This window comes from Chlorocebus sabaeus, chromosome 3 (assembly GCF_047675955.1).
Source record: "Chlorocebus sabaeus isolate Y175 chromosome 3, mChlSab1.0.hap1, whole genome shotgun sequence".
Taxonomy (NCBI): domain Eukaryota; kingdom Metazoa; phylum Chordata; class Mammalia; order Primates; family Cercopithecidae; genus Chlorocebus; species Chlorocebus sabaeus.
This window is the reverse complement of record NC_132906.1, coordinates 59,440,823-59,457,641: the sequence shown is the minus strand read 5'-3', so window position 1 is coordinate 59,457,641 and position 16,819 is coordinate 59,440,823. Positions and strand designations below refer to the sequence as shown.

At 36.4% G+C, this 16,819-nt stretch overlaps 1 protein-coding gene across 12 annotated transcripts in view; it reads left to right on the top strand.

Moving 5' to 3' along the window:
* The window catches only part of MYCBP2 (MYC binding protein 2), a 290,113-nt gene that overhangs the window by 23,056 nt on the left and 250,238 nt on the right, over nt 1–16,819 (top strand). For all 12 annotated transcript variants that reach the window (XM_073014412.1, XM_073014414.1, XM_073014413.1 and 9 more), the window contains exons 2-3: nt 7,296–7,371; nt 15,245–15,460. In XM_073014412.1, the coding sequence (XP_072870513.1) occupies nt 7,296–7,371; nt 15,245–15,460 (292 nt within the window). The remainder of the gene's footprint in view (nt 1–7,295; nt 7,372–15,244; nt 15,461–16,819) is intronic.

Here is a 16,819-nt window from a genome sequence, read left to right as displayed (position 1 = left end):
CAATGGTTGTACTAATTTACATTCCCATCAACAGTGTATGAGTTCTACTTTCTCCACATCTTCAACAACATTTATTTTTTGTCTTTTTGTTACGTATACTAATCTTTTTAGAGAACCAATTTTTGGCTCTTGATAATCTCTATTGAATGTCTGCTTTCCATTTCATTGGTATCTACTCTTATTTTTATTTCCTTTCTACTACATATTTTGCATTTAATTTGTGGTTTTCTTTTTAGCTTCTTGAGTTGTGAGTCTAGATAATTTACTTTCAGTGTTTTTTCTCAATATATGCATTTATGTGTATGCAAAAAGCTATGCATTTTGTGGAAGTACTGCTTTAGCATTCTACCAATTTTGTTATGCCATATTGCATTTTCATTTTATGGAAAACACTTTCTGATTTCCATTGTGACTAGTTCTTTGACCCATAGTTTATTTAGAAGTCTTGTTTTTTTGATTGCCAAGCATTTGGGAATTTCGTCGTTTTTTTTTTTTTTTTTTTTTTTTTTTTTTTTTTTTTTTTAATTTCTGGTTTAATTTTTCCATGACCAGAGAATTACCTTATGATTCAGTCCTTGGAAATTAGTTTAGACTTGGTCTGTTGTCCAGCATATTATCTGTTTTGGTAAATGTTCTATATGCACTTGAAAAGAATATGCATTCTACTGTTGTTGGATATGTTTCTGTATGTATGCCAATTAAGTCAGGTTGATTAATCATGGTTCGTTTGTTGGTTTGTTTTGAGATGGAGTCTTGCTCTGTTGCCCAGGCCAGAGGACAGTGATGTGATCTTGGTGCACTGCAACTGCCACCTCCCGGGTTCAAGCGATTCTCCTGCCTCAGCCTCCTGAGTAGCTGGGACTACAGGTGCCTGCCACCACGCCTGGCTAATTTTTGTATTTTTAGTAGAGATAGGATTTCACCATGTTGGTCAGGCTGGTCTTGAACACCTGACCTTGTGATCCACCTGCCTTGGCCTCCCAAAGTGCTGTGATTACAGGCGTGAGCCACCGCACCCAGCCGATTAATCATGTTTTCAAATTTTTCTATGTCAGTGCTGTTTTGGTCTCTACTTGTTCTGTCAGTTACAGAGAGGTATGTTAAAATCTACTCTTTCAATTGTGGATTTGTATTTTCTCATTTTACTTCTGTCAATTTTGCTTTATATATTTTGAAGCTGTGTTACTGGATGCATTCAAATTTAGGATTGTTATGATTTCCTAATGATTTGACCCTTTTGCCATTTAGAAATGCTCTTCTCATTTCTTATAATACTGTTGCCTTAAAAATTACTTTGTCAAATATTAAAATAGCCACACCAACTTTTTTTGGGACACTGGTAGGTGTGCTTGTGATACATCTTTTTCTATCCTTTTAGCATGTATCCTTTCGTTTAAAATTATGATATTACAGTTATTAAAGGAAGACTTTCCTTCAGTATTTTTTGTAATATTGGTCTCTTGACAGTGAATTATGTCAACTTTCATGGATCTAAAAACATCTTTATTTTTGTCTTCATTCTTAAAGGATACTTTTAGAATCCTTTATGTGAATTATGTCAGCTTTCATGGATTTAAAAACATCTTTATTTTTGTCTTCATTCTTAAAAGATACATTCTTAAAGGTTATATGATTCCAGATTGCTTCCCCCAACCTCTAACCCCCATCCCTCCAGTCCACCACCTCCCCTCCCCACCCCCCAGCACTTTTCAACACAAAGAATGGAAGCTATCACTTTTATTGTTCCTTTAAGTGTATCTCTTCTCTGGCTGCTGTAAAGGTTTTCTCTTTATGCTTTGCTTTTAGCACTATGACCATGTTGTGCCTAGGTATGCTTTTCTTTGCATTTTCCTGCTTCAAGTTCCCTGAGTTTCTTGAATCTCTCAGTTGATTTCTTTCTTCACTTTGGGGAAATTGTCAGTAATTATCTTGTCATGTATTGCTTTTGTTCTATTCTTTTTTCTCTCTTTCTGGGATTCCAATTATATGAATATGAGACCATTTGACTGTGTCCCACATGTCTCATTCTCTGTTTTGTTTATCCCATTTTTGTTTTTGTGATTGAATTTATTTATTTATTTTTGGCCTGTTTGCAAGTCTGTGAAACCTGTTTTCCTATAATTTACTCTGCTCTTAAAATCATATGAGACATTCTTAATTTCAGATGTTTTTCAGTTTCAGAATGTCTGCTTGGTTCTTTTTTTTATAAATTATGTTGAAAATTGCCAATTCCATTATTTTACACACTTTGTTAATCTCTGCTTCTCAGGTACTTGCCTCCTAATGTTAATATCTGGGTTTTCTGTGAGTCTGATTTTCTGGTTTTCTCTTGATTATGTGTCTGCCACATATTTTGCTTCTTTTGATGTCTCTTAATGTGTTTACTTAGTGTCCCCAAACTAGAGTAATGCTGTGTTTGAATGAACAGGATTTTCTTTCAGATGATGTGTTTTCTCCCAGAGAGGTTTGCTCTTTGCTGTGTCAGACAGATAGAATGAGGATTTTGATTATCTCAATCCAGTGAGGGATTACAGAGACCGCTCCCTCCGTCTACTAGGAATCTGTCTTCTTACAGAAGTTTTCTCTTCGCTTTTTACTCAGCCTCTCTCTCTCTCTCTCTTTTTTTTTTTTTTGAGATGGAATCTTGCTCTGTAGCCCCGGCTGGAGTGCAGTGGTGCAATCTCGGCTCTTGGCTCACCACAACCTCTGCCTTCCAGGTTCAAGCGATTCTTCTGCCTCAGCCTCCTGAGTTGCTGGGATTACAGGCGTGCACCACCACAACCAGCTAATTTTTTTGCATTTTTAGTAGAGAAGGGGTTTCACCATGTTGGCCAGGCTGGTCTTGAACTCCTGACCTCAAGTAATCTGCCTGCCTCAGCCTCCCAAAGTGTTGGGATTACAGGCGTGAGCCACCATGCCCAGCCTTGACCCAGCCTCTCTGTCATCCTTCAGTGTTCCATTTCTGAGGAGATATACCACTGGGAAAGCTGTTTATGTATCTGGAGCTTTTCTAGATTCTAGTCTGTCATTTCACCCCACGTGGACATCTAAAGCACTACTAGTCTCCTGTTTCCTTTATTAGAGTTCCTCTGCGTAAGCCAAACTCAGTCCTTACTCATGCCCAAACTCTGCAATTACCCACGTGGAAGAACAAGCCAGTGGTCTCAGCTGTCTTGGAAGTGCTCTTCCACCTCTGGATTGTTCGTTCTTTTAGTCCTCATTGCTTCCACAGCTTTCTTGTGTTGGTTAGTCTAGCCTTTGAAGCAGGCGCATTGGCCTGCCTGCTATCTAATCACTTACTTTAGGGAAGTGGAAGTCCGAAGTTTATCTTTATAAAAAGAAAAGGCAGATAATTTTAGGCGTGCTAATTTTTATAAGCGTGGTGATGTTTTGAATAGTTTTATCTGTGCTGCATACTCATAGCTATAAAGCATTTTTTTCCTTTCTGATATGGGCGTGTTTATCAAAATATGCCCCAGATCTGGGGTGAGCAAACGATGACCCACAGACCAATGAGGCCCAATTCTTGTTTTTATGTAGCCTGTGAGCTAAAAATGGTTTTTACATTTTTAAAAGGTTGAAATGAAAATAAAAAAGGAAGAGAATGTTTTGTGAGCATTTTGTGAAATTCGGAAGTTTTATTGTAATATATGCACACTCCTGTCTTTATGTGCTGCCAATGGCTGCTTTCATGCTGTAACCATTGAGTAGCTGCAGCAGAGATCTTGTGACTCACAAAGTGTAAAATATTTGCTCTCTGGCCCTTTGCAGAAAATAATTTCCCTATTCCTGCTTTAGATCACAGCCTCAGGAATTTTTTATTTCTTATTACTAAGGGAAATGAAGCAAAAGATTGAACCATTTTATTTCAGAAGTTCTGTAAATTTGGATTTATTAAAATCTTAGCATTTTACCGGATTTAGAAGGAACCTCAGTCTCCTTCATCTCTTTATTTTGCAAATGAAGAAGCAGATTTGAGTGAAAGAGGTTTTAAAATTATGACTCTATTTTTGGTATAAAGTATACTCAGTAATAAGCTGATAGAGAAACTGTTGATCTATATCACTGAACAATTTGCAAAATTCGTTTGTTCTTATATTGCAGAAGTATTTGGTTTCTCTTAAACAGCGTAGCTCTTAAGAAAATCTTTTTGGAATTTTTAAAGTAAATATTTTAAAATAAATATTTAAGGCATGTTAATAGCCTTTCCCTTTTATTGTCAACCACAATTCTTTCAAATCTCATGGATATGAAGTTATTTTTGTGAGAAGACTAAAAGTCTTACAGGACCAATTCCAGACATTCTTCATTAAGCTTCGATTGATTTAGAATATCAAGCCCTAAATCATCAGAAATTTCAAGGTAAATTGTAAATGTGTAAGACTGGTTTTTAGAGTTTCTCTTTTATATTTCTGTCCTCAGAAATTGTGAAAGGTTTAAGCTTAGTTCTCAAATATAGAGATATAATGGTGTGTTATATTACTAGCAAATGGCATTTTTAAATTTTCCAATGTTGAATACAAATTTCATTTGTATAATTTTCAACTTATTACTGGCTCTTTTAGAAAACCTCTACCTCTACCTCTACAACCCAAATCAGCAGCAACAAAAAAAAACACAGTAAAAGTAATTTATAATTAATTTGGGAATAGCTAATTCTTGGATGGTCTGTACTTAAGAATTGATGCGTTCAGATTCATTAGAACTGTTACAACCAATGAAATGCCATCATGCATAGAAAGAAGTATTTTAGAAATGTACATAAAGTCATTTGAACTTTAAAGAACACAAAAATTGGTCTCTAATTGAGAAAATTTAAGTCAGTTATAACTAGTCTTTAGGAAATCTATCTGAATTTGGATTTATATATTCTACTTCTCTGAAAATTGGTTTGGGATAAATTTTGATGCTTTTATAAGTTATATAGAAGGGGCTAACCTCTTAGTAGTTATGTATTCCTGTTGCTCAAATACCTGATTTCACTCAGGTAATCTTTAATATAAAGGAAAGTTGGTTTCCTAAATAGTATGAAGAATACTTGCTGTGTTTTATTTGTTTATTTGTTCATCTGATATTTATTGGCCATCCATGATGTTTCACATTGATGCAGGTGCTGAAAGTACACAGTTGAAATAGACATTCGTCATGCCCTCATAATGGTAGTAGTTGAGTAGATTCTATAAGCAGGTATATGCATTTATGTTTAGCATTTGGCACTGTTAATCTTTCTCTTTCTCTTTACTTTTATGGCATACTATCTTGTGAAAATCCCATCCACATACATAGTTTCCATGACCTCCTTTGTACTGAAGTCTGTGCAAAATAATCCCATGGATAGCTCCTTAGTGGGCCTTTCTGGCTAGATATGCTTTAAATGCACTCATGTATCCATACCATAGATGTAGATACCTTATTTTAATCTCTGAGTAAGGCATGTAGCTGTAGCTCTCAACTTCCTCATTTATCCTTTTGCTCACTCTTTCTCTTTCTCTTAAAATACTTGTTGAGTACTATATCCCAGGAACTTTTCTGGACACAGGCTAGAGTAGTGAACAAGAAAGACAGAGCCTCTGCACTGTTGGAGCTTATAGGTTGGCGAGGAAGCAATACATTAAACAGTTCCATACATAATTACAGTTATTGACTATACAATGAAACGTAAGTATACGATGAACTGAGAGTATATATTGGGGAAACTCATCCAGTGTGGGGAGTTAGACTTAAGTGACACTTATGCTGAGACCTCGAAGATAAGTAGTCGTTAGCAGGAGAAGATGTGGTAGAGAATTTCAGGAAGAGGGAAAACCTTTGTGAAAGTTGTGATGAAGCTTAACAGGTTCAGACAACTGAAAGAGTATCCTTCTTGCTGGAGTATGATGAACCAGGTGGAAAAGAATGCAAAATGAGTCAGGATAGATGGGTGGAGGTCACTTATTGGAAGAGGATCTTTTAAACGATGTTGGTGCTTTTGGACTTTATCTTAAGAGAATTGAGAAGATACTGATTTTTAAGCTGGGGAATTATCCACTCAGGTTTGTGTCTTTAAAAGTTCAGTTAGGTTCCTATGTGAAGAATGGATTGAAGGGTATGGATGTGCAGAAATGAGTTAAGCTTTTGCAGTGGTCCAGGTAAGAGGTGGTGGTAACCTAGCTTATTAGCATTGCAGCAGTAAAGATGGTGTGGACAGATTCAAGAACTGTTCATGACATATAATTGACCAGATTTTGTGATTATTTTGATTTCAAGAGTGAAACTGAAGGAAATGTCAAGGATAACATTTTCATCTGCCTGTTACTCTTACCTATTTGTTGACATTTTGGTATTTTGAAGTTAAACATCTTCAAAATCAAACCCATTACTTTTTTTCCAGCAGACTAACTCTTCCTTCTGACTTCTCAATTTTTATGAATGACATTGTCTACCTCCAGGTGACCTAGGCTTAAAACTTTTCTATTTTGTCACTGCCCTCACTAAATTAGTTACCAAATCTTAAGGACTTGACCTCTTCAGCATCTGGAACAACCTCCTCCCCTTTGCTCTCCCCTGATTCCCTCTTTGATCACCAAACTGTGCTTTCCATTCAAGTCTCTGAGCTCCTTGAGGACAAGAACTGTCTTTTTCATTTTGTGTCTTTACTACCTAGTATCTCAGCATGGTGAACATAAAACATATTAAGTGAAATGAAAAATGTTTTCCTTGCTGCTTGTTTCTTGCACCATAGTTCTTATTCTTTATCACATATTTTTTTTCTGTTTCTCAAAGTTATTCAGGGGCTTCCTTATGCTTAAAGAATAATTTGGTCTTAGGGCCATGAGATAATGAATGTATCCAGATTGGTTGCTGGATACATAAAGTATATGAGTTGGGAATTTTGCTATAGTAGTTTAGTAAAAAGTGGCTTTTAAGTCCCTTTGCGCTATAGCCCTCACTACCAAAAAGAGCAGATTTTTTTCTTGGAAACATTACTGATATTTGTAAACATCCCCACTATGGATAAAGTATAAAATACTTCATTTAATGCCTTTTTAATGTTTTAAGTTTATGTATGTTTTTGCAGAATTCAAATTTTTATTATCATTTAATATATATTGCTTAGCTGCCCCATGTTATCTTCTCAATAGCTACTTTATATGTTAGTATCTTATATGTGTATGTAAAGTATATTGTTTCACATAAAGAAAGTTTGCAAGAAAAAGATCCAAATGTCTCTTCTGGAAATATGCATTTTTGATAGCTTTGTATGTCCTAATATGAACATTCATATTTTTTTTTCCATTTTTTCTTTTAATTTTTAGGAATAAGAAAATATTAAATAAGAAGAAATTGAAAAGAAAACAGAAGAGCAAATCAAAAGTGAAGACAAGAAGCAAGGTAAAGCTGTTGGTAATTTATAAGGAATAGGACTGTTTCATATGGTGATTTGAATAAAAATGCCAGGATTTAAAAATATAAGTATAATTAACAAACCATTTTGTTTGTATGTGCTGAAGTAATTTTGTAAAAGCCCTTTATGATTTGGTTCCTCTTTTAGTTTCATCTTTCGTTTGGGTGTTTCTTTTCTTTCTTGCCTTTTTTTTTTTTTTTTTTTTTTTTGAAACAAGGTCTTTTCTGTCACCCAGGCTGGAGTGCAGTAGTTTCCTGGGCTCAAATGATCCTTCCGTCTCAGCCTCCTGAGTAGCTGGGACTACAAGTAAATGTCACCACACTCAGCTAATTGTTAAATTTTTTGTAGAGACAGGGTCTCACGGTATTATACCAGCCAGGCTTGTCTCAAACTCATGGGCTCAAGCAATTGTCTCACCTCAGCCTCCCAAAGTACTGGGATTGCTGGCGTGAGCCACTGTGCCCAGCCTATTTTTGGGGGGTTTCTTGACCAGTAGCCTGGAAGTTAATATCTGAATGTTGAAAATTATTTATTATTTATTCTTATTATCTTTGATCAGTCCTTTGGGGGAACATACCCACTTCTGTTCTCTTTTTTCAATCTGACTACAGGTACTAGAAACTTAAGTAAAATTAGCTTGTAAACCGGGACTTGGGTTTGGGTTTGTCATATGCCTTTCTTGACAGAAATTAGGGAAACTTGGTGTGTCCATATTGTTCTGAGCCTCTTTTGACTGTTGGTAGCTGTACAAAAGAAAAGGCAATATGGAATATTTGAATTAGGTGAGAGCTTAGAAACCAAGAATCTATTTTCACATAATGCAGAGATCTCTATAAAATCCATCTTTTTTATACTAAACGTTTTCAGTGACCAGAGCACTTTATATAATAGTCTCTTTTCTATTGAACATCTAGACAGAAGGAAGAGGAGAGTCATAACTGTGATTCCTGAACAGCTTCACTTTGAGTTAAAGAAACAATAGATTTGCTGGGCCTGTATATCAACTGTAGAGGCAATTGTTTCCTACACTTTTAAGTTAGTGTTCTTGCTATTGTAACTGAGAGAAATCCACTTCAAAGTAGCAAACCCAAAATAAAATGAAAGGTTGGGGGATGGCATTTATTTGGTGGCTCTATCTTGAGACACAGCTGGATCCAGGGATGAAATAATACCATCAGCCAGCCACGGTGTCTCATGCCTGTAATCCCAGCACTTTGGGAGGCCGAGGCTGGCAGATTATGAGGTCAAGAGGTTGAGACCATCCTGGCCAACATGGTGAAACCCTGTCTCTACGAAAAATACAAAAATTTGCTGGGCGTGGTGGCATGTGCCTGTAGTCCCATCTACCCAGGAGGCTGAGGCAGGAGAATCGCTTGAAACTGGGAGGCGGAGGTTGCAGTGAGCTGAGATCGCACCACTGCACTCCAGCCTGGTGACAGAGTAAGACTCCGTCTCAAAATAAATAAATAAAATCATCGAACCCGTATTTTCAGCTCTTACTTCTGCCTTCCTCTGTGTGTGGACTTATTACCTGTGACTGAGGACTGAGGCTGCCAGCAGCTCCAACTCCATTTGCTCTGAGCAAGAGGCAATCTGTTCTACTAGTCATAGCAGAAAGTCTTGGGTAGGATTTTCGGTTTACCTGCATCATTTGCTTTGACCACGGAGACATGGGATACTTTGGTTAGACTGAGTTGTATTTTTAACCCGCAGTGGGTGAGCACCCTGGTGTATAGGCCACATGGAATGAGGGAGGAATAGTTACCCTAAGGAAAGTGTTATCAGGTGGGCAGAAAAATAATGTCTGTTCACTGTATCCCTTCTCATTACTTCTGCTTCTGGGATAGAGGAGGGAAGTGGAATGCATTCTCAATGTACAGAAAACCTCTAACAAATACAGTCATTCAGATTTCCAACCTCTGTCCCTTTTCAACTTTTTGGTGCTATGTGCAAATCAGAGTATGGGAATGTTGAGTATCTTTTAAGTTTTTCTAAGGTTTCATTTGGTGATTTCCTGAAGTGGTGGCATATGATATCCAGGAAGAGATGAGGAGAAGTCAAGGTCTTTTGTCCCTTTCAGTTTGGCCTCCAACTAGCTTTGTGCCCTTAGCAATTCAGTTTTTTTCCTCTTGCCCTCAGTATTTATGTATCTTCTTTTTAAGAGTAGTTTGAGATAACAATGATACAAATAAGTTCATTAATTTGTTCCTCAAACATTAATTGCATGCTGAGTATGTGCAGGCATCATACTGGATGTTTGGGATACAAAGATGAGTAAGAGGCATTTTTTTGCTCATGGAAAGAATATAAAGTAGTAAAATGGTGGTGTTAGTCTCCTTGACCTGTATTACTTTTTCCAGATTATTTTTCATCTCTCTTTTTGAAAGTTATTTTCAAAATGCCATTTAGCTGGCATTTTATCTACTTTATATCTACTTTATGTATTATATATACATAGATGTTACATCTACTTTATATCCTTTATGGCTATCAACCCCTCTTTTTCTCCTCATCCCATCCATCAGTCATCTCCTTTATTTAATTTCCATCTTACCCAGATTAGATACCACAGTCTTTCTTTTTAGAAAAACTCTTACTTAATCTGTAACAAATTACACAAACTTGGTGGTTTAAAATAACACTAGTTATCTTACAGTTCTGGAAATCTGAAGTCCAAAATGGATCTCACTGAGCTAAAATCAAGGTGTCAGCAAGGCCGTATTCCTTCTGGAGGCTCTAGGAGGGAATCTGTTTTTTTGCCTTTCCAGTTTCTATAATAGAGGCTGCTCAAATGTCTTGGGTTGTGGCCCTCTTCCATCTTCAAAGCCAGTGGTGGTTGGTTGAGTTTTCTCATGCAGCATCACTGATAGTTTTCTGTTGTTTTATCTCTGCCTCTCACTGTCCAGCCTTCCTCTTTCACTTGTAAGGACCCTTGTGATTACATTGGCCCATCCAGATAATCTGTGCATTTCAAAATCCTTAGTTTAATCACATATACAGCGTCCCTTTTGCCATGTAAGGTAACATTCACTTGGGTTTTGGGGAATTAGGGTGTAGATGTTTTTGGAGGCTATTATTTACCTACCATATCTCAAGTATGTTTTTGCATTAATCTGACAAAACTCAATCTTGTATGAATCCGGTTATTTTGTCCCTCCCTTAAGGTGAGTTTCATGTGCTGCCAAAGAGAGTTATACAAGAGTTAATTGATAACAATACACATTCATGATCATCAATCTCAAGTATACCATAGCGAGACTATCTTATTATTTTTTCTGGTCAAATAGTTCTCTTTTCTTCTGTGATTATTTCAGACCTTTGCCATGCTCCTCAAACCTCTGATAAATTCTACCCTCCAGCATATGACTTCACTTTCTTACAGGAGAAATCAAATTCATTAGTCAGAAAACTTCCTCAGCTTCCTGATCCCAAATGTGTCTGTCTTAGATCAGGCTTCTCAGTAGCTGAGCCTGACATAGAGATTTGAAGTTTGCAGTTCAGTGAGTTTTGGAAGTTAACATTCATGCATAGAAGCACTACTGCAGTCAAAGTTCAGAACACTTCCATCATCTCCAGGGGTTTTCTTTTTATTTTTTGAGGCGGAGTCTCACTCTGTTTTCCAGGCTGGAGTGCAGTGGTGTGTGATTTTAGCTCACTGCAGCTTCTACCTCCTGGGTTCAAGCAATTTCCCCGCCTCAGCCTCCTGAGTAGCTGGGATTATAGGCACCAGCCACCATGTCCAGCTAATTTTTGTATTTTTAGTAGAGACAAGATTTCACCCTGTTGGCCAGGCTGGTCTCAAACTCCTGACCTCAGGTGATCCACCCGCGTTGGCCTCCCAAAGTGTTGGGGTTACAGGCATGAGCCACCGCGCCTGACTGGTTTTCTTATCCTCTGCTGATTCTCTCTCTCCCTATAACCCTGGCTCTAGATAACCACAGATATATTTTCTGTCACTGTAGATTAGTTTTCATTTTCTAGAACTTCGTATAAATGTGATCATATTGTGAGTACTCTTTTTTTTAAAAATCTGGTGTCTTTCCCTCAGCATAATTTGTGTTTATATTGTTGTATATCAGTAATTCATTCCATTTTTTTGCTGATTTTATATACCTATATATGCACGTGTGTGTGTGTGTGTGTGTGTGTGTGTTTGTTCATTTTTCTTGGGTGCATACTAGGAAGTGGAATGGTTAAGTGGTTTTTTCCTTTGATTTGCCAGAAGGACTCATAAGTCTCATAAGCAGTTTATACTCATGGCTAAGATTTATTACAACAAGGGATGCAGAGCAAGCAGCAAGAAAAAGATATGTGTTTGTGATGTATAGGGAGTTATGGCATAGGCTTCCTAGTTCTTTGTTGACTGAGCACACAAGACGTGTTTTCTCTCTTGACAGTGAACTGCAGAGAAATGTGTGTATTGTTTTTGCTCAGGTGAATTTTAGAATTCAAGACTTTTTGTGGGTTTGGTCACATAGACATATCTTGTTAGTCAGCCACAATAAATGAAACTCAGGTACACATCGTAAAGCTTGATGTTTGTACATGCAGAGCAGCCTAATAGGCCAGGAGGCATGGTCCATTGCTCCATGTGTTCATAACAAAATCATCAATCACTACCACAAAGAAAACTCTAAACATCCAGATTCCTGAAGGTTGGCCAAGGGTCAATCATGGTTTCCTTGGGGAAATACAAGCAGTAAGCCATCATGTCTGTGGCATTAACTTTTTCCTCAGCGTTGGCACAGTAAATGTACGTTTAGCTTTTTAAGAAACCAGAAAACTCTTTTCCAAAGTGGTTGTTCCAATCTGTAGTCCCACCAGTAGTATATGACCAATCTAGTTGCTTCACATCTTTGCAAACACATGGTATTAGCTTTTTAAATTTTATCAGTCTACTGAGTAGGGGTTTCCCATTGTGATTTTAGCTTGCTTTTCTCTAATGACTAATAATGTGAAATCTTTTCATGTACCTTTTGCCATTCTTATTTTTTTGATGTGAAATGTCTGTTCAGATCTTGCCTCCTTATTTTTGTAATTGTCTTCTTATTACTGAATTGCCAGAGTTTCTCATATATTCTAAATACAAGTCTTTTGTCAGATGTCTGCATTCCAAATACATTTCTCCTATTCTGTGGCTTGCGTTTGGGGGAAGAATTGCCATTTTAATGATGTTGAATTTTCCAATCCATGAACATGGTATATATCTCCATTTATTTAAGTCTTTAAATTTCACTCAGCAACACTTTTTTGTTTTCAGTGTGTAGGGCTTACACTTATTTTATTACTTTTATTTACAATTATTTTATTCTTTTTGATGTTATTGTAAATGCAGTTATTTTTGAAAATTTATTTTGCTTTGAGATGATTTCAGTATGAATGCGGTGTGTATGTGTTCGTGTGCACGTAAGTCTGTGTAATTTTATCACATGTGTAGGTCCATGTGACTCTTACCACAGTCTGGATATACAGCAGTTCCATCACAAGAATTCTCTGTGATATCCTTTTAACCTTTATAGTATCTTCCTTCCTCACCCTCTCCTTAGCTTCTGGCAACCACTGATCTGTTTAGCATTTATAATTTTACAATTTTAAGAATCTTACCCAGTGGAATTGTGTAGTATGTAATCATTTAACGATTGGCGCTTTTTTTCCCCACTCGGCAAAATGTCTTTGAGATTCACACACGTTGTTGTATATTGTTTGTTCCTTGCTGAGTAAACATTTCATGGTATGGATGTACCATAGTTTGTTTAACCATTTACCCATTAAAGGATATCTCGGTCGTTTCTAGCTTTTGACTATTTTAAAAGAAAGCTGTTACGAACATTCATATACTGGTTTTTGTGTGAACATAAGTTTTTATTTCTTTGGTGTAAATGTCCAAGAGCATAATTGCTGGATTATATGGTAAGCACATATTTAGTTTTGTAGGAAATTGCTGTACTTTCTTCCAGGGTGGCTATACCATTTTACATGACCGTCAACAATGTATAAGTTTCTCCTCATCCCCATCAGCATTTGGTGTTGTCACTATTTATTTTAGCCATTCTGATAGGTGTGTACTGTATCTCATTTTAATTTGCATTTCCTGGTAACTAATGATGTTGAAATTCTTTTCATGTGCTTATTTGCCCTTTGTATATCTTCTATATTGATGTGTTTATTCCTATCTTTTGCACATTTTCTAATTAGATTCCTTGTTTGTTTTTACTGTTGACTTTTGAGAATTCTTTATATATTCTGAATACTCATCCTTTGTTGGATATGTGGTTTGCAGATATTTTCTCCCAGTCTGTGACTTCAATGCTATTATTTTTGAAATTACATTTTTCATTTGTTCATTCCTAGTATGTGGATATACTACTCTTTTTATATAGTAATCTTATATCCTGATTTTGTTAAATCTGCATACTATTTCTGGTAGCTTTTTTGCAGATTCCTTAAGATTCTTTACATGTTTTTTTTACAAGTAAAAACGTTTCTTTTTTAGAAAATGCTTCTTCTTGCCTTTTTCCCTTGGCTGGATAGGATATTTTCCTTGTACTAGGTAGGATATCCAGTACAATGTTGATGAGTTGCTGAGAGTAGACCTATTTGCCTGGATCACAATCTTAGAGGGAAAGCATTCAGTCTGTTACCACTTTAGCTGTGGTTATTTTGTAGGTACCCTTTATCAAGTTGAGAAAATTTCCTTCTATTCCTAACTTATACATTTTTTTTTCTCTCATGAATCAATACTGGATTTTTTGTCAGATGATTTTTTGTTTGCAGTATAATATATTTTTTCTCTGTAGTGACAGTGATTACTTTCCCAGTGTTGCACCAGCATTGTCCCTGGATTGAACCTCAGTTGGTCATAATATATTACTTTTTTATATATTGTTGGATTTGAATAGCTAATATTTGTAATATCTCTAGATATTTGATAAGAGATGTTTGTAATATCTCTTATGCATATACTCATAAGTTATATGCCATGCCAGTTTAACTTTGATATATTTCTTATTTAACAAGAGTATTTTGTTTTGTTTTTTTCCAATTCTTTATGGATGAAGAGTTGAATTTTTGGGACCAAGTTTTTTTGGTACTTGTGGTATCATTTTGTTTATCTGAGATACTTCCTAGACATACTTTAATTATTGGAACTTGAATTTCTAAAATATCTTAAAACAGCTTTTTATATTTATAATGTAAATGTTGATCTTGAAATTGTAGTTGCTGTCTGATGAATAAAATATTGGGCATAAAAGAGAAACTGTTTAGTCTTAACAGATTACCAAGCACATGATTTTTAGCCTTTATCAATACTAATAGATGAGAGAGAGCTTAGGGAAGCATCTACAGTTTACTTGGCATTACTGTTATTTGAATGAGAATGAAATCGGTTGATGAAAATTAAGGTTTTTGGGGGGAGACCCTCATTTCTGTGTAAACTTCTATATGTACTTATAAAAGTATTCAAAATGCAATCTAATGTTTGTAGTAGGTCACTGAGACCTACTACAGTATATCTGGTGTCTCTTAGGAAGGCATCAAATGAACTTCTTTGATCCAGAACTAGCAGTTAAGCTTTGTTGAGTCTATTCCTGTCATGACGATAAGAGAATATTTCTAGGTTTTTTGCCCATCCCTTTCAAGTGCTTGTCAGATTGGTTGGTTATTGCTGCATTACTCAAAAAATAGTGAGGTATAGAAAAGGGGACTAGAACTTGGGTCCATAGACTTAGACTGTCTCTGCTATGTCATATAAGGTGTCTTCTGCAAGTCAGTTAGCCTGTCTAATCTTTACTTTTATTTAAAATGGGACTTGATGATAGAAAAGAGTGTGAAATGGAAATACTCTGTTTTGTATTTCAGTCTGAAAACTTGGAGAATACAGTAATCATACCAGATATCAAACTACATAGCAATCCTTCTGCTTTCAATATTTACTGTAATGTACGCCATTGCGTCCTGGAATGGCAGAAAAAGGAAATATCGTTGGCAGCTGCATCTAAGAACTCTGTGCAGAGTGGAGAATCAGATAGTGATGAAGAAGAGGAATCCAAAGAGCCCCCTATCAAGCTTCCAAAGGTAAGCCACTGAGTTCTATTAATATTTAGATGTATAACCTGCAGGTGTTCTGGCTATAATGCATATATATGCATTGTTAAAATACCTTGCTTTATGTAAAATTACATGCTAAAAATAACATGGCTTATGGGCAAAAATAGATTTGGAGCAGAAAAGGAAAACTCTGTGCAACTTTATATCTAAGGTGCTAACAAAGTCAATAATTGATAATTCACTGGAAAGCACAGGAAGGGAGATGAGTGGATTGGAGTCTGTTACGGGGCAATTAAAAAATGTACAAAAGCAGTAGGCTGGAAATGCTAGTATAGAGGCATGGAACCATGGCAGATGGAAGTAGAGCTCTGAGGCAGTGAGCTGAGAGTAAGGTGGACACAAGAAAAAGCCAAGAGCCCTGGAAAGCTGGGAGGTGCTCCTCGCCTGGGATGCAGGTATGCAGTTTTATTTCTCTCGAAATAGAACTACAAAGCCTCTCAGCTGTGTGGTAGCTAGGCTGAGAGCCTTTTCCTTTCTGCCTAAGCTTATAATTGTACTCGATATTGTGGCTTCCCTTGATCAGGGGAAAAAAAAAATCACATATGAACCAACTTAACTTTTACATTATTCTGATATTACTCCCTTATTTACCAGAAGCATATAAGCTAGTTGGTATTTCTACAATAGAAACATGTATTGTAGGCCGGGCGCAGTGGCTCACACCTGTAATCCCAGCACTTTGGGAGGCCGAGGTGGGTGGGTCACCTGAGGTCAGGAGTTTGAGAACAGCATGGCCAACATGGTGAAACCCTGTCTCTACTAAAAATACAAAAATTAGCCTGGTGTTGTGGCGGGCGCCTGTAATCCCAGCTACTCAGAGGCTGAGGCAGGAAAATTGCTTGAACCCGGGAGGCGGAGGTTGCAGTGAGCTGAGATCATGCCGTTGCACTCCGGCCTGGGCGACAAAGTGAGACTGTCTCAAAAAAAAAAAAAAAAAGAAACCTGTGTTTCTTTTTGTACTCTGTTCTGTTTAAGTATTGGTATATTTAAGACTGGAAGGTTATTTTATATATTTAATATATTTTTTTCTATATAGTAGGTATAGTTAACAAAAGAATAGGTGAAAATATAGACATTTTTAAATGGTGCCTTTATATGACTTACGCATGTTGCTTTTTTTCTAAACAGAGATACTCAAAATGATTTTATAATTATAAGTGATTTATGTACTATTGCCTTTTTACTAAACTGATAACCTTAAAATTATGCCTTGAAAACTTATACATTTCCACAAGGGATTGTGTAAATATTTTTTATGACCTGGAAATAGCAGCATAAATGGAACCTGGTCTGAGTTCTTTTGCACATTTTATGGTGGCTGTTCCT